General features: G+C 49.2%; 1 protein-coding gene across 2 annotated transcripts in view; it reads right to left on the bottom strand.

Annotated features, from left to right (window-relative positions):
- The window catches only part of LOC135806642 (uncharacterized), a 19,635-nt gene extending 13,926 nt beyond the window's left edge, over nt 1-5,709 (bottom strand). The window contains exons 1-2 of one of the 2 annotated variants that reach the window (XM_065320868.1): nt 5,236-5,709; nt 1-6 (exon numbers count right to left, since the gene is read on the bottom strand). The exon at nt 1-6 is cut by the window's left edge and continues 169 nt beyond it. In XM_065320868.1, coding sequence (XP_065176940.1) covers nt 1-6; nt 5,236-5,436 — 207 coding nt within the window. In that variant the 5' untranslated portion in view covers nt 5,437-5,709. The remainder of the gene's footprint in view (nt 7-5,235) is intronic. The other variant, XM_065320870.1, reaches the window with a different exon arrangement.
- Between the last annotated feature and the right edge of the window lie 15,052 nt (nt 5,710-20,761).

The raw sequence follows: 20,761 nt of genomic DNA, 5'->3' as shown, positions 1-20,761 counted from the left end.
TTTCGCCTGAGACAGCAGCAGCAGCAGTGAGTCAACAGTGACATCAGCGGAGAAATAGCAGCAACAACAGTACACGAAATAGGATGGGGATCACTTTGTTTTAGTTTTAAAATTCCGATGAAAAGCAGTGACCTGAACAAGGCTTCAGAGCACCATACTGCTAAGACCTTCTTCTGGTGTAGATCATCAACTACTTCTTGAAGTAGGTATTTTGCAAGGTAACACACCCTCAAAATGCAAGGTCTACTCAATGCGGTGTGTATCCTTTCGGATGTGGGCTCAAGGTGATGCTGGCTACCGATGGACATCTTTACCCTAGGGTGGACTGTCCCTTTCTTATACTTTGACAGAAGGCTGTGTTCAATTGGGAGTAAGGGTTGAATGATATAGTATTGCAGCCTTCTCCGACTAACATACTTTGACTCAGTACCCATTAGAACTTAAGAGTGGTGAAATATTGATTTCAGGCTGTACTTCCACTTTAAAGGGGAAGTTACCGTAAAGTCGCGGATAAAAGCCGGGCTTATAAGCACACAAGCTGCTTTCTGCATCAGGTTTTAATGCAAACCAGGCTTGTATGCAAACCATGCTTATACTTGAAGTATGCACCACTGATATGGTAGATCTTCGCGACACGCGTAGATCTATCACTGACTACCGGTATGGCGGCAGTTTTACTATGCACCATGGTACATAGCGCATGCACTCTTGACCTACCCGATCCGTGCTTGCATAGAAGCCAGGCTTCTACGCGCGACAGGCTTATATGCATTTGACTCGTTCGATTTTCAGGCTTCTATCCGCGATGTGCTTGTATGCAAACCCGGCTTTTATCCGCGACTTTACGGTAAGTCCAAAATCAAATGTTCACCAGTTGTAGTCTTCGGGGTGCTGAGTCGAATGGTCTTGGTCCGAGGAAGCTGAGACGCTCCCTTCCTTCTTTTTTCCCAATCGAACTCGCGCACTTCCACCGAAACTGGGTGACTGCGCCCTACTAGATGGGGATTTGTATGCAAAATGTCACTAAAAGCGCCATGTCGTTCTTATAAAAGCACGGATGACCGCGATTGGCCCATATGTTGTAGTCTTTCGGACGCTGAGTCGACTGGTTTTGGTCCGAAAAGGCTGCGATCCTCCTTTATTCCCAATCGAACATGGTTGAACAAGCGGTCAAGTGCTCCTGGGTGCCCAAATCACCTGGTCACCGCGCCAGCAGGCGACAACTTTCACACCAAGGTTCAACTCGAGTTCAACTCGAGTGACAGGACTGCACCCAAAAAAGGCCAAACAGGCTAGTAAGTTGTACCCTGCAGGCACGGTGACCAGGTGATTGGTGTACGCAGGAGCACGTGACCGCTTGTTCAACCATGTTCGATTGGGAATAAAGGAGGAACGCTGCATCGCAGCCTTTTCGGACCAAAACCAGTCGACTCAGCGGCCAAAAGACTACAACATATTGACCAATCGCGGTCATCCGTGCTTTTATAAGAACGACATGGCGCTTTTAGTGACATTTTGCATACAAATCCCCATCTAGTAGGGCGCAGTCACCCAGTTTCGGTGGAAGTGCGCGAGTTCGATTGGGGAAAAAGAAGGAAGGGAGCGTCTCAGCTTCCTCGGATCAAGACCATTCGACTCAGCACCCCGAAGACTACAACTGGTGAAAATTTGATTTTAGACGTAACTTCCCCTTTAACGTTGACATCTGGGAGTTTGTACATGGAGATGACACAGGCCAGTCCAAGCCCGTAAACCAACACACCGCTGCCATGTACCCTGGATGGATCAGCAGCTGATGTACTTACTGAGGAAGCGAAATCGACTGCATCGAACATGACTCAAGGAAAGAACAGATCGGCGCTATGAATCATACCGACTTGCACGGAGTGAGGCTACATCCTGCAACCGTGAGAAGAAGCGGTCCCACTACTTAGCAACATTCAGCCGATGTGAAGGAAATCCTAGATGCTCTTGGCAGGTCATCAAAGAACTGACAGGAAAGTCCGTGTGAACCCTCCACCACAGTGCTCAGCAGAGGAGATATCTGCAGTATTCGCGACTATTGTGGACGATAAAACTAGACCACCAGTGCTCCGAATCCCCTCTGGTGCTGCCCCGCGGGTGAACTTGTACTCGTTTCAGCCAGTATCTATAGCCAAGGTCAGAAAGCTGCTGCAATCAGTGAATTCAACTAAAGCAACTGGACGCGATGGTATACCAACTGTCCTTCTCCGTTTGTGTGGGGATATGCTGACCCCATCGCTGACTTTGCAGATCACTGAGGGAGGGGAAATTCCCAGAATCAATGAAAGTGGCATGCAGCCGCCCACTGTTCAAAGCCGGTGACCCCAGCCAACCTAAGAACTATAGACCAGTTTCCCTACTCCCTGTGGTCTCCAAGATCCTTGAACGGATTGTTCATGAGCAACTGTCTGATTTTCTGGAGAGCCAAGATCTGCTACCAATGGAACAATTTGGTTTTCGTAGCCACCACTCCACCTCTGATGCCCTAGTGTTAACGGTAGAGCAAATTAAACAGGCACAAGTGGCACGCCTCTACACTGGAGTAGCTTTTGTAGACATGTCGAAAGCCTTCGACAAAGTGTAGCATCAGACTCTAGTTAGTGCTCTCTACGCTCTCGGCATAGGCGGCGCTGCTCTGCAGTGGATGGCCCACTACCTGACCGATCGTCAACAGTACGTCCAGATTGGCCCATGCAAAAGTGCTGCCTACGCAAGTAGCTGTGGTGTTCCGCAAGGATCAGTGCTGGGTCCATTGCTCTTCGTTGTGTATGTTCGAGATATACCTCATGTGGTGAGGCCATACGGTGTTACCCCAACACAGTTTGCAGATGACATCTCATTACGAGCCAGTGCCGAGACACCGGCAATTGTTGCTCAGCGACTGTCCGGTGCAGTACAACACCTGTCTGACTGGCTACGACAGTGTGGCTTAATTCTGAATGAAACGAAAACACAAATCCTACCCATCCCTCCTCACAGAGCACCACCCTTCGCCCTACGCGGGACATGCAATAGTCAAGATCTGCCGGTGGTACCATCGGCCAAGTATCTAGGCTTACATTTTGACACGTCAATGTGCTGGCAGACAATGGTTCAACGTGTTGCTCTTCAAGCGCGCACTGCGTGCTGTATGTAAAGTGCCCCCATGGACCCCCACTGTTACGCTGCTTGAGCGTGTACATGTCTCTCCCTTGCGCGCTACCATTCAACTTAACTTGCTCTGCTTTATATGGCGTTGTCTAAATTCTTCAGGAAGTAGATTGTTTGAAACTTTTTTCAACCTCTTTCGTCACGAAGAACTCGAGGAGGCAACAGTAACCTGCTTATCGTCCCTGCAGCTGCTTCTGCACATTCTACCAAATTGGTGACACATGCTGGCGCAGTTCTCTGGAATTCTCTCCATGCGGATATCCAAGGCGTCACCAAACTGGCCGCCTTCAAGTTAAGCGCTTTGCAACACATTCTTGCCTGCTTTTAGCTTTACGCCCATGTTTCTGTAGCTGTGCTGGAACTGCTTTATTTCGTCGCCACTATTTACCATTAGCCATGTCTCCCCCCTCCTCCACCCTACACAGTGGGTCCATTGTTATTAGGCATCTGCCTGTTTTGGTTTCTGCACTATAAATAAAAGAATACTACTACAGTCTACTACAGGCGACTATAGCGCTAGATCATGTGGGCGTCGAACTTTCGACCCCGGGCTGCCCGACACAGTCGTGTTTGAGGCAGGGCGGATGTATACACGCTCCCATTATTGCATGGCTTGTCTGAGCCACGCTTGGGGCCAGCCAGTCAAGGTAGCCATCAAGAACGTGAGTTGCATAGACTACGTATCACGTAGAACTTCCAAATACGGGTTCAAAACGCACATCATTTAAGGTACTATGATCTCGTGTTGTCTCCCTGTAGGCTACCATTCCCTGGTTCACACCATTCCCTGTATGCTACTATTCCCTGGTTGACGCTATTCCCTGGTTGACACCATTCCCTGGTTGACACCATTCCCTGGCTGACACCATTCCCTGGCTGACACCATTCCCTGGTTGACACCATTCCCTGGTTGACACCATTCCCTGGTTGACACCATTCCCTGCATGCTACCATTCCCTGCTTGACACCGTCTTGTCTTGACGAATGCCTTTGCCGCTCCTTCAAGTTTACCAGTACCCATCACAGACCACCATCCATCACAGACCACCATCCATCACAGACCACCATCCATCACAGACCACCATCCATCACAGACCACCATCCATCACAGACCACCATCCATCACATACCACCATCCATCACAGACCACCATCCATCACAGACCACCATCCATCACATACCACCATCCATCACATAATTATTAGCATGCACTATTGGGCTATTATAAATGTGACTATTGGGCTATTTTCCCTCTCGTACTACTACTACTACTACTAGCTGATACTGTAAATACCGTACTGGCAATATATGTTGCCGCAGTGAGGCCATGAAGCGTTACATTGGCACATGTTTGCCGCACGCAGGGCGTTACATGCAAAGTCGCACAGGAGCCGTTACACAGGTTTCTATATTGCCGCAGTCCTTTTTTTTGCCACGCGGTACACGTGCTTTCACAGTTTTCAGCCTTTGCAGTGCAAACTGCAATGAAAAGATCGCCGCACCCCGCCTGACGCGCGTTACGAACGCAACGAAAATTTGTCGCACTAGCCTGGTCGCGCGTTACGCCGCACCCCCCTGCGTTACGCGTTACGTGGCAACATATATTGCCAGTACGGTATACTAATTTTCGGCAGCTATTTAATTTCGGCTATATTCGGCACCGACCCAAAACGCCTAAATTAAAACGCCGATGAATTTTTTCACAGCATCTGTCGCACTATACCATGCCCTCTACCCCACGCCGAAAATAAATCGCCGCCGAAATGTCAAAAATCGTGAAGTGCCGAAATTTTGCAGCGCCGAAATTTTGTATATTTACAGTAGTCAGGAGGGCAAGTAGCAGCTTTCCACCGTACCTGTAGCTGTTCATCATTCCACAGTGACACTTCCCAGCACGTGCACTCTTCGGACTACTGACTTTCATACTAACACATGTAAAGTTCAGGAGAGAGCATTAGCATGAGCAATGAAGGCTCTAATCTTATGCGAGGCAGAGAACGCAAGACGACTGGTCCATTATCAATTTGTGACAAGATCAGAGACTAGATGACCCTAACTCACCCTTCGAGAAAACGTTGTTTGACCTCCAAGTAAACTGTCGGTGGGATTACCTGCAGAGTAGGGATTATAATTCTTACTGGCAGGTTGGTGCGAGATACCACCGGGCCTATTGACTGATTCGCTTTCTTTGTTGCTTTGTGAAGATGCTGTTGTCGCAGAAGAACCATCAGCTGCACTCTCCTCAATATTGCGAGAATCCATGATGAAGAACTTTCCCTTTCACAAGGGTTGGACTCGTCAACTTGAACACACAGTTTGGGATTAGCATGGAAACTCCAAAGCAACCCAATGTCCTTGATGTCTTCTTTCTATAAAGGAGAGTGAACGGAAAGCAGCTGCGCAAGCACCATTAATTTATCCTCTTCCTGTTTCTTCCAATATTTCAATACCGGTATTCAAAAATTACCACCATGGCATACCCATGTACCCAATGCTCCATGGCATACCGGTACGCATGATCTCATCTCTCCTGCTGGCGGCTGATCACAAACATGACACGGTTAATATTTTCCTTCTCTTTATTTTGCGCTACATAATAATACACTTCGTAGACTGCGGAGCAGAGCGGTTGGGAGTTTTTTAGCTCCACGTTTGTTAGGCCTTGGAGAGGATATGGGCACCGCCAAGGCAATTGCTTCGTTTGTTCAGCCCTAGAAACGTTATAGGTGAGACGTTTTGTGAATGAGAGCAAGAAATGTTGCGAGAGAGAGATGCAGGGAGGACCTTGGGAATTTTGAAAATTTGAAATTTTCAAAGGACGTTTTTTCGTCAGGAACATGGAATGTTAGGACACTTCGGGGACCTGGAAGTTTGGAGTTGCTGGAGTACGAGCTGGATAGGTACCAATGGCATATTGTCGGCTTGGCGGAGACGAGATGGACTGGCTTTGGAGAACAAACAACAGCGAAGGGAAACAAATTCTGGTTCTGCGGCGAAGATTCAAGCCACGAAAGAGGTGTTGGATTCCTAGTACACAAGAGCGTTATTTCAAGTGTTATGGAGTGTACACCAATTAGCAGCAGATTCATTACAATGCGTTTGAAAGCACATCCATTTAATGTAACAATCATCCAAGCCTATGCCCCGACTGCAGCTAGTTCAGAAGAGGACATCGACGATTTTTATGAGCAGTTAGAAGACCTGGTAGACGGTGTTCCCAGGAAGGACTTTCTCATACTGCAGGGCGATTTTAATGCAAAGATCGGGAAGGACGCATCCTGTAATTGGAAGGACACAGTTGGACGTTTCGGCTGCGGGGTGAGGAATGATCGAGGAGAAAATTTACTGGATTTCTGTCAGGCGCATGGATTATTTATTGCCAACACTCTTGGAAACCACAAAACATCCCGCATGACAACGTGGCATTCTCCTGGCGGCCTGTATCATAATCAAATCGACTTCGTCATCGTCCGCCAGCGCTTCAAGAGCAGTGTGTTGGCTGGGAAGACCCGATCGTTCCCAGGAGCTGATGTGGGGAGTGATCATGACCTTGTGCTGATGGGCATCAAGTTAAAGCTAAAGCGATGCTTCAAACCCCCGTCCTTCAGGAGGAGATTCAACATCAATAAACTTAATAATCAAGAAATACGATCGACATTCCAGACAGAGATTGGTGGTCGTTTCCGTCCATTGCTGGAGATGGAGAATGCAGAGGATATTGTCAATAAGTTTAACAACATCTTGACGGAGGCGGCAACTTCCATCCTAGGAACCACCCAGAAGCCCAGAAAGCCATGGATCTCAGATGAATGCCTAAGGCAGTGTGATACGCGCCGACAATTGAGAGGGAGCCGCTTTGGTTCTGCTGCGGCACAGGAAGAGTATCGTGTGGCGAATCGGGAGACCAAGCGGTTAATCCGACGAGACAAAGAGAATTGGCTACAAAATAAATGCAAGTCAATTGAAGATGACATCGCCAACCACAACCCCCACGGAGCATACCAAACTCTGAAGAGTCTATGCAGCAAGAAATCAGGATCAGCAATGCAGGTGATCAAAGCAGCAGACGGATCCACTTTAACGAAAAAGGAAGAAGTAGCTCAGCGGTGGTGTGAGTACGGTGCATCTTTGTACAACGTGGACCTGAACGTAGATGATAAAGTCCTTGACGCAATCGTTACTCCAGCCATATCAGATAATGCCAACAACAATCCCATTCTGAGGACCGAAGTCGAATACGCTATCAACTCCCTCAAGAACAACAAATCAGCGGGGTTTGATAACATTCCTGGCGAGCTTTTGCGACATGGTGGAGATACGTTGGTGGCTGTTATGCACAGGATTTGTGACCTCGTATGGACGAATGGTAGATGGCCAACATCATGGACAAGGTCCATTCTTGTTCCCATCCCTAAGTCTGGAGACCTTCGGCAGTGCCAAAACTACAGGACAGTGAGCCTCATCAGTCATCCGAGCAAAGTGCTACTGAGGATCTTGCTGAAGCGCCTGCAGCCGCAAGTGGAGGGTTTGCTGGCGGACGAGCAAGCAGGGTTCCGGAAGGGAAGAAGCACAGTGGAGCAAATCTTCAACCTCAGAATGTTAATTGAAAAGTACCGTGACCATCAGCAGGCTGTGTATCATTGCTTCATCGATTTCCGTAAGGCCTTTGATAGGGTTTGGCACAAAGCGCTATTCAAGATTATGAGAGCGCATGGCATCGAAGCAAGAATTGTGGACCTGATTGAAGCGCTTTACGCTACTACTGAAGCTGCCATCGTTGTTGGATCCACTATCACCGACTGGTTCACCACGTCAGTGGGTGTCAGGCAGGGCTGTTTACTCTCGCCTTGTCTGTTCAACGTATTCCTGGAGTACATCATGTCTGACGCTTTGGAGGAGTTTGATGGGTCAGTATGTATCGGCGGCATGTGCGTGACCAACCTACGTTTTGCGGATGATATAGATCTAATCGCATCGTCTGTGGAGGAGCTGATGGACCTGACCGAGCACGTGGATACGAGTGCAACAAGACTAGGCATGCAGATCAATGCTTCCAAGACCAAGTCAATGGCAGCGCCGGAGGGCGGTGGTGATCTGGGGTCCATTCAAGTAGGCAATGAGCGAATAGAAGAGGTATCCCAGTTTAAATACTTAGGTGCCGTAATCACGTCGGATGGCAAGTCCGATGTGGAGATAAGAAGACGCTTAGCACTAGGGAAGCAAAAGATCATTGAGCTTCAATTCATTTGGAAATCGCCATCACTTTCTTTGCCTACTAAATTTCGTTTTGTTAGGTCTATTGTGCTAGCGACTGTTTTATACGGATGCCAATCTTGGACATTATCTGCCTCATCAATGAGAAGAATTTCATCCTTCGAGATGAAATGCTTCCGCCGACTCTTAGGAGTAACATACCACGACCGGCGTACCAACCAATCTATCCTGGAAGAAATCAATGACATCATCGGAGCAAGGATGCGGCTAGCGAACGAAGTCAAGAAATTTAAGTTGATGTGGTTTGGCCATGTTACGAGACATGACGTTTTCTCCAAGCCCTTCCTGCAAGGATCAACTCCTGGATCTCGACCGAGAGGAAGGCCCGCAACATCATGGATTTCTAACATTAAAAGTTGGACGGGTCTTCCCTTGCATGCTCTCTCTCATGCAGCACACGATAGAGTTGGATTCAGAGACATCATTCACAATTCTCTCGCTGATTAATGCCTCTACGATCACCTTGTGATTATGAGTTATACATACATACATACATACAATAATTATTATTATTATTTTTCTGGTAGTAATCATGGGCCTGTACAGTGGAAAAAAACAAACAAAAAAAAACAATCATATAAAGTTAGTTACATGTACTAGTATTATTTTTACATCCAGATCTGCGTCACGTGTGCATTTTTTTTTTTTTTTTTTTAAACTTGTACGGGCAGAATTTAGTAACACAGTGATACAATAAAAACAAGTACATGTACCAGTACTAGTTACATACATGGACCATACGAGAAAAACGTGTGCATTTTCATTTTTACAGCTTTTTGTTCGCTCAGTACAAGTACTACTACAGCTGAACATCGATTATCCGCACATCGACTATCCGACCATTCGATTATCCGTAACAGGTTTTTTGGGCGCACGTGCCGTAGAGTACGCACTAGCACTGTGCCTGTAGTTTTTTTTTTTTTTTTTTTTTTTTTTTAAATTCACACTGCATTTATTCGCACAGCAGAAAAGCAACCAACAGAAAATCACGGAATCATAGCAAACAAAACAAAATCATCGGATAATAAAAGTGTGGCTAGACACGGCTACTCCGCAAGAGTCTCAGTCACGCAACTGACAGTCGTTGACTGCCAGCACAACAGGAGTGGCAGCATCCAAACGACTGCGGTAGGGAGAAGCACGGTGACCACGGAGGCTCATGTTGCAGGATCGAACCAAAGCAAAGGAGACAAGAGAGCGGATCCAGGACATGACGGAGGAGTAGGGTTCATGCCGCTTCTCCGAAACCATATGGCCAAGACGCTTCAGGAAAGCGTGGGCTACCTTGCCGCACCCACCAGATGCACTGAATACCAGTGGGAGAAAGGAAGCATGCTCCACCTCCCTGACGCGTTCTTCGTAGGCCCTTCTCTTCTGCTGTTCGTGCTTGGCATAGGTGGACGCGGGAGTTGAGGAAGTGTTCGAGCGCGCATGAGGGTTAAAAACCCGAACATCACAGAACGTGCGCTCAAAACGACTTCCCCAGACACCAGATGCCGCCACATCAAGACGAGCGCCATCTTCCAAGATGGCAGAGCGATACCGGAGCCTTTCACCTTCCAGGGGCTGCAGAGGAGGTTCTATCTTCACATCCGTTGCCACTTCACGCAGTAGGTCGGCTGTCAGGTCGCGGATCGTGTTATGACGGAGAGCCGGGTATCCACCAGTTGGGCACGAAAGAGCATGGCTGGTGTTAAATGCCTTGCCACACACACAAGTGGATGGCAGGCGGGGAGGGACCCAGCCGAACCGCAGACAGAGTGCGTCTCTGAAGGCGCCTTTGTGGAGGACAAACCCGAACTGCTTCAGGGGCCGGCAAGTGAGCCAGTTGGACGCTCCTTTCTCGGCCGCCATCCCCAGGGTTCGCTGGGTGGGCACATCACATGTGGCCAGGAGCTGACTGGCTTGGTCTCGAGAGGCTCTCCTGGTTGCTGCTGCTGCAGTTAGCTTGGCAGCATGGATGGTGGTGGGCACTTCGTCCATGTTGGTGTCTTGGTCCAGTATCCGGCTCACGAGGATGTTGGTGACAGCGACAGACATATTGTATTGGTCCGTCAAAGACCTCGGGTCAATGAGACCAAGACCACCTTCTCGACACGGGAGGGACAGTATGGCGCGCTCTTCGTCACCAGGTGCGGGGCGACTGGTTAGAGCAGGGATGAACCGCTGTCGGATGGAGTGCTCCAGCGGGTCTAGCAGTCCGCTGATGCCTGGGACCGTCCGGGCCACAAACGACCACTTGTGGCGGAGGCCATGAATAAAAGCAGCGTATGCCGCTTGTGGCTGAGTGGTGGCGAAGTCAGCCAGTCGTCCAACCTCTAGCGCCCATGTCTCTACCTTCTCTGTGACATATTGCTTGCAGAATTCGGGAGACCCAAGTACTGCACCGAGATGCCGCCAGCCATCCGTGCGAATCTGGACTGCCGTGTCAGCAAACAGGGATTCTGCTTCCTGAAGATGCTCCGGCTTCACAACAAGAACCGACTTGGCATCATTGCCTGTAGTGAGCCATTCAAAAAATACGAAAATTTTGAAAAGTAAAAAGTAAAAAGGTCGTGCGGCTAGTAATAACCACTGAAAGTGTGTGAGTGACAGTTTTTTCTTATCCGGAACATTTGCCTTATCTGAACACTGTAACAGTCCAACTAACTTCAGTAGTCATTCTTGGAATAAGCAATGATCCTTGCCATAATGCATTCTTATATACATGAACAAGCAATGATGGACATAACACCTAACAGCAAGAGTACATAACCCCCCAGATTGTGCAACTCCACTATGGGTGCTGTCCCGACAGAATTTCAAGTTGACGTCATTTTGATGATGCAATGCGCACAGTACACGGATTATCAGACGAATCCGGAACCTGTGGTTGACCGAATTACGCGTGCGAAGCCGATCGATCCTGTACAAATTATTGGAAAGAAAAACGTGTGATGCGTTGACACCCGTACACATGTTGTAAATCACTGGGGCAAGGAGCATTGCGTCATAAATAATGACGTCAACTTGAAATTCTGACGGGACAGCAGGGTATGTGGGAGTTGCACACTCTGGGGGGTTATGTACTCTTGCTAACAGCAGCAGCGTGATAATAGCAGGTGATAAGTGTATCCTATTCCTAGTGTTAGTAGTAACAGTGAATCTGTTACACCATTCCCCCCTCTCAACTGTCAGAACAGTACCAATTCGAAGGAACAGTTATGGTAACTAATGATCATGCATGGATATGTGGAATGCATGGTAGCCGAAAACAACACTGATGAACTCAAGATCCAGTGCATGTCCTCTGCAAATAACGCCTGGCTGGCAGGGAAGGCTTCAAGCACTATCCTAATCATGCAGAATGCTACATTTCTATTGCAACACGGTAGAAACTAGCAATACAACTGTGGCTGCCAATTAAATAGCAATTTTATGAAAAACGGTCCAGGTAGGTTTTCAGCGGAATAATAGCGTTTCCTGCTTCATCCATCAAGTATTCCTCCGGCTCCCAGGTGGCATCTCGGTAGCCCTTCCATTTCACTAGGTACTGCGTGCGCCGTCCTCTCTTCTTGTGCGACAACACCTTTTCGACAATGTACCGCGTATGGCCATCCGCATCGGTTAGGGGTGGAGGTGCCGGCTGAGTACGGCCCGGTATCTCATTGCCATGGTACAGCTTGAGGGCAGCAATACTGAACACTGGATGGGCCCGAATGATTCTTGGAAGAGCTAATCTGTACGCATTCGGGGCCACTTTCTTCTGCACCTTGAACGGCCCATACCACTTGAGCCTTAATTTGTGTGAAGGCCTGTCTCGTTCCTCGGGCGTCAGCAGGAAGTCCCTGAAGACCAACACCTCATCCCCCTCCTTCAGGGCGTCCTCCACCCGTCCTCGATCCGCATACAATGACTGCCGGGCCTGCGCCGCCACGATGGCATCCTGTGCCTCACGTAGTGCCTCTACGCGGCCATCCAGCCATGACAGCGGACCATTCGTGTCCATGCCAGCTCCAGCTTTCTGCTTCGTCAATAAGCTCGAGGGAGTAACTGGATGGCATCCATGGTTGAGGAAAAATGGCGTGTTACCTGTTGACGCTTGATCGGCATTGTTGATCGCAAACTCACATAGCGATAGGAGTTCATCCCAATTGTTTTGCCTATGGTTGACGAAAGCTCTTAGCGTATCCTCAATGACACGGTTCACACGCTCAGTCATGCCATCGGTCTGCGGGTGGTTGGCCGTGCTCATTTTTAGCTCCACGCCAAGAATACTGAAAACCTCCTTGAAGAACGCCGACGTGAATCGCGGATCTCGATCACAAACTATCGTTTTGCTCAAGCCATGGGCAGCAAACACATGATCCACGTACAATCGGGCTGCCTCCTTAGAGTCAACATGAACAGTCGTCGGGATCAGGTGCACATACTTCGTCAGACGGTCCACAAAGGTTAGAATGGCGCTATGTCCTCGGCAGGTCAGCGGCAGTGCCATGATGAAATCCATGCTGATGTCTGTCCAGGGCTGTTCGGGGACTGGAAGGGACTGCAACAGTCCTGCCTTGGTCTGGCTACCCTTTACGCGTTGGCACCGGTCGCAAGATTTAACGAAGTCCTTCACAGTACTTCTCATGCCTGGCCAATAGAAGTATCTGCTCAGCTTCAGGTAGGTCCTGTCTCTCCCCGGATGGCCGGCCGTCAGGCAATCATGATTCTGTTTGAGCAGTTGCAGCCGTACCGGACCGCGAGGAATGCAGAGGCGAGCATCGCCCGATGTTACTAGGTACAGCCGCCGGTCCACACTGTTCCAGACGTATCGCTCATGCATGGCGTCTTCGCTGCAAGCCATCAAGCGCTTGATTACTGGCGAAAGCTCTGGGTCACTATCATACCCTGCTGAGATCTGATTCGCAATTCCTTGATTCACATCCAGAGAGAACTCGATTCCATTCAGTTCCAAGTCTGGTCGACGTGACAACGGGTCTGCTATGTTACACTTCCCTGGCTTGTGATGTACCGTGTAGTCATAGTCGGCCAGGAATTCAATCCATCGAGCCTCTCTCTTGGTTAAGTTTGGTTTGGTCCTGAGGTAGACAACTCCCATGTTGTCGGTGTAGAGTTGAAAGTGGCGAAATAGGTAGACTCGCCAGCACTGCAGGGCGTACACTACAGCCAAAGTTTCTCGCTCGGCGGCCGTGTAATTCCGTTCGGCAGAAGACAGCTTTCGGCTCACGTAAGCCACAGGATGCCAGGACTGGTCCTCTGCTTGCTGCGACTCCTGCCACAGCAAAGTCACTTGCGTCAGTCTCAACGCGGAAATCCTGACTGACGTTTGCTAGTCGCAAAACTGGTGCATCCAGCAGAGCAGACTTCAATCGCTCAAATGCCTCCTGTCGAGTCTGATTCCACTCGAAGCGCACATGTTTCCCTGTCAGTTCCTCCAGGGGTTTGGAGATGGCCGAGAAATGGTTAATGAACCTTCGAAAGTAATTAGCGAATCCCAGAAACTGTCTTACGTGCGTGACCGTCGTCGGGACAGGCCAGTTATGCACGGCCTTGATCTTCTCTGGATCTGGAGAAATGCATTGGCCGTCTATCCGGTGCCCAAGAAACAGAACGTCTGTCCGGCCGAATTCACATTTAGACGGTTTGCAATATAGCTCATTCCTCCTGAGGGCGTTTAAGATGGTTCTGACATGATCGAGGTGCTCCTCCCATGATTTGCTGAATATGAGGATATCGTCTAGAAACACCACAACGAATTTACGCAGGTATGGCTGGAGGACACTGTTCATCAAGGTTTGGAATGTTGCCGGGGCATTTGTTAGGCCGAAACCCATCACTGTGAACTGAAAGTGACCGAATGGGGTATTTATTGCTGTCTTCGGAATATCTGTTTCTTCTATTCGAATCTGATTGTAACCGGACCTCAGATCTAGCTTGGTGAAATACGCACTGCCTTGGACGGTATCAAAGAGGTCGTCAATATTCGGTAGGCATGCCTTGTTCTTAATGGTTATGCGGTTTAGCTCACGCCAGTCGCATACCATTCGGAGTGTTCCATCCGCCTTCTTTACGAAGAACACAGGGGCTCCGTATGGGGATTTGCTGGGCTGGATGAATCCTCTACGGAGCAGCTCGGTGAGCTGAGCTTGAAGCTCATCCATCTCTGGTTTTGGTAAACGATATGCTGCACGAGATGGCGGTTTAGCTCCTTCTTCCGTTTTTATCTCGTGATCTGCGCCTCTTCTGGGTGGCAGCTTGTTTGGAAGCTCATCGGGAAAGACGTCCCCGAACTCCTTCAGCAGGTCCTTGAAATCCTTCTGATCCTCCCTACCCGGACTATCCACCGTCTGTGGCTCGTCCGGATCTGCTGTCACATACGCTAGGATTCCTTCTGCGCCACCTCTCATTGCATGCCTAGCCTGCTTCCCTGAGATGAGGAACGTCTCGATCGGTGGGTTGGATTTGTCCGTGCCATCACTTTCACTCGGTTGACAGATGATGGATCCACCCTCCAGCTTGATTTCATTGGTACGAAAATTGATCTGTGGGTTCGTCCGGGTCATGGTTTGCCGAGGATCACGTCATACCGCGTCATAGGGAATACTAGGAACTGTTGGTGCTCGCTAAAGTCGCCGACTACGGTCTTCAAGCTGTCCGTTTTCGTAATAGGCTGTGAGCGGACCGATCCATCAACAAGTGTGACGTTCAGGACGTCGCTACCGGTTGTTGTGGAGATGTTGTGCTTCTTGACAAGGTCAGTTGAAATGAAGTCGTGGGTTGACCCAGAATCCAGTAGCATGGTAACGCGACGTCCATTTATCTTGCCCTGGACGCGCATTAGGTTGTTGTTGTTGTTGTTGTTGTTGTTGTGTTTATTTTAATTCGCAAACCAAACGGACAGATCTGCCCAATGAAAAGGTGGCGAATGCAGATAGAAAGCAGTAATACGTGAAATTGGGGACTGATGTAATTAGGATAGAGGTGGAGAAAAACTAAGCCAGCTGATCATCAAACAGGACGTTTGGTACTCTAGGTGCTAAGGCCAGTAAGTGTGTGCGGGATCATGCTGGCGCGGAACTGGCGGAGCGTGGAGATGGCACGTATATCGCTGGGTAATGTGTTCCACAGCTGGGCGCCCCGGAACGCGAGGCAACCCTTGCCGAACCTGGTGGACACTGGCGGTTGGCGCAGACCCATGGTGGAGTGCAACCTAGTTGGGCCAGCTGACGAAAAAACTAGGAGGGCTTGCAGTTCAGAACTTGCGTGCTCATTCCGAGACCTCCAGACCAGAACGATGAACTTCTGCCTGAATATCTCGGATACTCTGTAGGTGTCCAATTGCAGCAGGAGGGTACGCGCGGAGGTGTGATGCGAGAGTCCGAAAACCGCCCTTGCCGCCCGATTCTGCATGACTTGTAGCCGATCCAATTGGTTGGCAGTAAGAAGCGGGGAAAACGCATTGGATCCGTACATCAGGTCAGACATGATGATCGCTTTAAAGTAGAGAACTCGGCTCTGATGAGTCAAGCAGCGACGCAACCTCCATAGTGCTCCGATCCTCTGGGCCAGTCGAGCGGTGCAGCGATCAACATGGGGCGTCCATGACAGATCCGAGTCGAGGAGCACTCCAAGATACCTGGCCGCAGTAACGACAGGAATAGGCGTTTCATGACAGTTTACATTGATCGTATGCTGGGGCTGCTGAGGCTGCCTGTTGGGGTATACAGGGATCACGTGGCTCTTGGCTGCATTCAAAATGAGACCACGGGTCTGCAACCAGTCAGCAAGTGCAGAAACCGAGGCCGATAGCGTAGCAGATACCGTATCCAGGGATGTGCTGCTGCTGATCAGCGCAATGTTGGTTGGTTGGTTGGTATATTTTATTTTACTTCGCCAGAATGAACAGGCATTGCTGCCTTCTTGCCTGGACAAGTGGATTGTCCAAGCTCTCACAAAAAGACGAAGAAAGGAAAGAAATATTCCATGAGAGTGTGAAGCATGCAATCTTATATAAAAAATATAAAAAATAAAAAAAAAATAAAAAAAATAAAAAAATTTTTTTTTTTCCATGAGAGTGTGTCATCGGCAAATTGAACTGATGAAGACTGGTTAGCTATGGTTGGAACTTCGCGGGTGTAGATACTGAAAAGGATCGGTCCTAGAACAGAACCTTGTGGCACGCCACAGGATGGTGCAGAAATGGCACTCTGATCCCGTCCAATACAGATACGCTGAGTACGGCCCGACAGATAGGCGGAAAACCACTTTAGGGCTGTCCCTGTTATGCCGATATCGAATAGGTCCTGGAGTAGCCGTTCATGACGAACCTTGTCGAATGCCTTTGACATATCTAGAAGGCATATGCCAGTACACAAACGCTTGTCCCGTGCACTAAGAATACGATTTAGCATAAGTACCAGGGCATCCTCCGTTGAGTGGCCTGCGCGGAATGCAAACTGAGTCGTGGGGAGGGTACCAGATATGTCCAGAAACTGAGCTAGCTTCTTTTGTACGACTTTCTCCAAGAGTTTTGATAATATGGGAAGTAGGGACACTGGACGGAAGTTAGTGGGAATAGACGGGTCCCCAGCTTTGAACAGCGGGATAACGTGTGCGAGTTTGAAGGCTGTGGGGACAGTGCCATTGACAAGCGAGGCATTAAACAACGTGGCCACGGACGCAGCTAGGATATCGGCACAGCACTTCAGAAAGTGACCAGGTATCCCGTCGCTTCCTGTTGCTTTGGCAGGATTGATTTGTCGGAGAAGCCGTTCTACTTCGCCAAAAGACACTTGCGGCAATTCTGACATTGCAGTCTGAGGCTGTGGACCTTGCGGTAGCGGGATGCTGTGAGGACGGGCATTGTCTGTTACTACTGCCTGGAAGACTGACGAAACTTCTTCAATGGGGCAAGTAGGCTCCACACGTACTCTCTTCCTGTTCGTAACGGAGTTTATGACGTTCCAGAGCTTACGCGGGTTCTGACTGGACGCGGCACATTGCGCTTGGAAGAAATCGTTGCGCTTTCGGCGATAGGCATTTCTGGAGCTTGAGCGTGCTTGCTTGAACTGTACGTGAAGATTCTGGTTTCCCTTATCGCGTAGCCACCGTCGGTGTAGCTGGTTTTTACGTTGGTTGAGCTTGTGGAGCTCTCTGTCGGACCAGGGCGGATGGGATTTGCGGTTGGAGGATACATAGCGGATGGGTGCATGCTTGTCCACGACAGCCAAGAACTTGGTGTGCCACGACGCCCACATGGTGTCCACATCCCGCGTGTTAGTAAAGTCATCCAGCCCTGCGGAGCTGACATCCCGACGGAATTCACAGAGGTTCACCGACCGAGTATTTCTTTGAGCTCGGACCCGCTCTACTGCCTGAGGTGACACGCTGCGAGAAACCTGAAGGTGCAGGTTAGCCTCAATCCCAAAGTGGTCGCTAATGGTCAAAGGCAGGACGTGGCACTCACTGATGTCTTGACTAGCTGAAAGAATGAGATCGATAGTTGTACCTGATGGGCACGCCGGTGAGATACGAGTCGGAGCATGAACGTGATTAGTGAGGCCGTAGCAGTTGCAAAGTTCGAGAAATTTCCGGGCGATTGGACAAGGTGGGTAGGGGGTTGAAACATTAACGTTAAAATCGCCAATGACTGTGATGCTTGGGTTGTCTACGAAAGCCCTGTGCAGCTGCTCTTCAAAATTCTGCCAGTACAAGATGGGCTCGTCAGGTGGCCGGTAAAAGCACCCAACTAGTTGTCGCCTTCGTCGCCCTTTGACTTCGATCCAGGACGATTCAATGTTAGCGTCGGAAAGCTCTGGGCGCGGTTTTACCTGGAGTCCGGAACGGAAATAAAAGCATACACCGCCACCTCTGCGCACTGGACGATCGTGCCGTATCACACAGTAACCTGGTATATCAATATCACTGTCTGACGTTGTGCTGTCAAGCCAGGTTTCTGCGACGCCAAATATGTCGAAGTTGTATTGCTGTAGGATATCGGCGACCTCAGCTACTTTGTTTCGAAGACTACAAACATTCAAAAAGCCCAGTCTTATGAAGGACTGTGTCAGTGGGGTAAGGCGGTGAGCAGGGGCAGAAAGGTTATTCTGGGTACAAGAGCCATGAGCACTGGGACTTGGGATGCCAGCGCCAGCCCCAGGGGAGAGATGTTGACTGTGTACACTAGTAGTTAACTTGGAGGGGGAAAAGCTGGGTGCTAAGGGATTAAGAGACGCCATTAACATTTAAAAAAGATACAGCTAAAGAAATTGTGTTCTGATGATCTATCATTACTAGGGAAAAGGGGATCAGCATGGGGATTAAGAGCAAGTGCAGTAAGTATTAACCGTAATTACCTTCATTGCACTAGTGGCTTCCTCTGCGGGCAACTTCAACTCTCTCTGCCAGCTTCTTGCGCTCACGGTTTGAACACTCCTTAGCCCACGCAATTTGCGGGTCGTTCAAGGCAGAGGCAGGTGGCTCAGTGCGCCCTGATAGGACAGTGGCGGAGAAGGTGTGTTTGCCTGCTGCCAGTCTGAAGCCATCGTCATCAGGAGAGGGGGCTGTCCCGCTGCTCTTTTCTTTGTCTCCAGGTTGGCTGAAAGCCGGCACATGGTTACTGGTATCAGTTGTGCCAGTGCTGGTCCCATTGGCTAAAAGTGCCTGGCGATAGCTGTTGACTGAGGCAGTGTTCAGCCCTGTGTTGCTAGCTGCACCTGTCTCCACACTGACGTCAGCTGGCTCTACAGCGGCTTCTGCGGGCTGGGTAGTCACCGTACCCGTATCAGTGGCTGTACTGACGCTGGGAGGGTTTGTACTCGTACCGGTTGTGTTGCGGTACGCGGTGCTGTGCTTGTGGTAGTGCTGACCCGAATTTGCCAGCTGAATCTCGATATTTTGCGGCATAATTTTGCTCGTGCATCGTCGAAATTTTGCTTTCATTTTGCTAGGCCACTCGATATTTTGCTCCCTTTTTGCTCCAAAATTTGTGTCACGTGTGAGAAAACTGACCGAAAGTGGGTTACGTGTTGGCAAAAATGAGAAAAAGTGAGTCACGTGTTGGTAAAATTGTGCCGAAATGAGTCATGTGCACCGTATATGTGTAAAATCTCCCAATTCCCAGCCAACACACCGATATTTTGCTCCATTTTGCCAGCAAATTCCCTTTCAAAATTCTTCGATATTTTGCTAGAAGAATTGCTAGCAAATTCGGGTCAGCACTAGCTTGTGGAAGCCGGGAAGCTGTAGACTGTGCCCCACGGTTGGGACATGCTTTAGCCTCGTGGCCACTGTTGTTGCAGCGCCAACATGTTTGCTAGCATGCTGTTGCAGTCCGTGCGCCAAGCCTTGATTTGTCCGATTTTTATGGAAGTTTCCGGAGGAGGAAGGAGGAAACTGTAGTTATCACCAACCCTCACCGCGCCCAGCTCACGCCGCTACGGCGTGCGACCTGAGCTGGGCGCCCTGCCCAGTATGGAACTGTCCTCAAGCCAGTCACGTATTTGGCAGCCCAGTGAGCTGTCTACCGGATCGCAGCGTTTAGAAGCGCCAAATGCGGCAGGGCCAGTCTCAGGCGGGTCGCGTAGGCGGCAGGCCGGCGGGCGACCGGCAAGGCTGCATTCGCATTTGGATCACCGAAGTGATACAGGTGCTTCGACGGCACTCCGTGGCGCATCAAGGAGGCATCTGGGGCCCAGGCAGCCCGCCGCGCCCGTAAGCGCACCACCGTATCAGGTATGCGCAGGTGGAGCAGCAGAGCAAGATGTGTGCCGGACACTCACCATATAGCAATAAAAACTGCTTTGTGGCAGTTTTCTAAAAAAAGTTATTGTGTTCTAGTGCATGGACCCCGTCTAAAAAGTAAGAAATTAACGAAATGTGATAGCCGAAAATTAAAATTTCACACAAAACCTCACAATAATCACAACACTTGAAATGCTGCTTTCAACACTAAACTTTTGCTGCACCAACAATTGGCAACATGCATGCATAGGAAAGAGGATCACGAGGAGAAAAGGTCTTCTACGGTACATGTAGCTTTTCATTCTGTGTGTGATTATTGTGAGGTTTTGTGTGAAATTTTAATTTTCGGCTATCACATTTCGTTAATTTCTTACTTTTTAGACGGGGTCCATGCACTAGAACACAATAACTTTTTTTAGAAAACTGCCACAAAGCAGTTTTTATTGCTATAATTTCTTTTGTTTTTTTTAGCTAAGGATATTAATAATTGTGTCACCAATGGAATGCCCTAAATGATGGCCTACATGTAGCGCCTCTACATGTGCATCGTATCAAATTCAATACCGTGTTATACGCATTGATG

This window comes from Sycon ciliatum, chromosome 1 (assembly GCF_964019385.1).
Source record: "Sycon ciliatum chromosome 1, ocSycCili1.1, whole genome shotgun sequence".
Lineage (NCBI taxonomy): Eukaryota > Metazoa > Porifera > Calcarea > Leucosolenida > Sycettidae > Sycon > Sycon ciliatum.
This window is presented reverse-complemented; position numbering and strand designations above follow the sequence as displayed.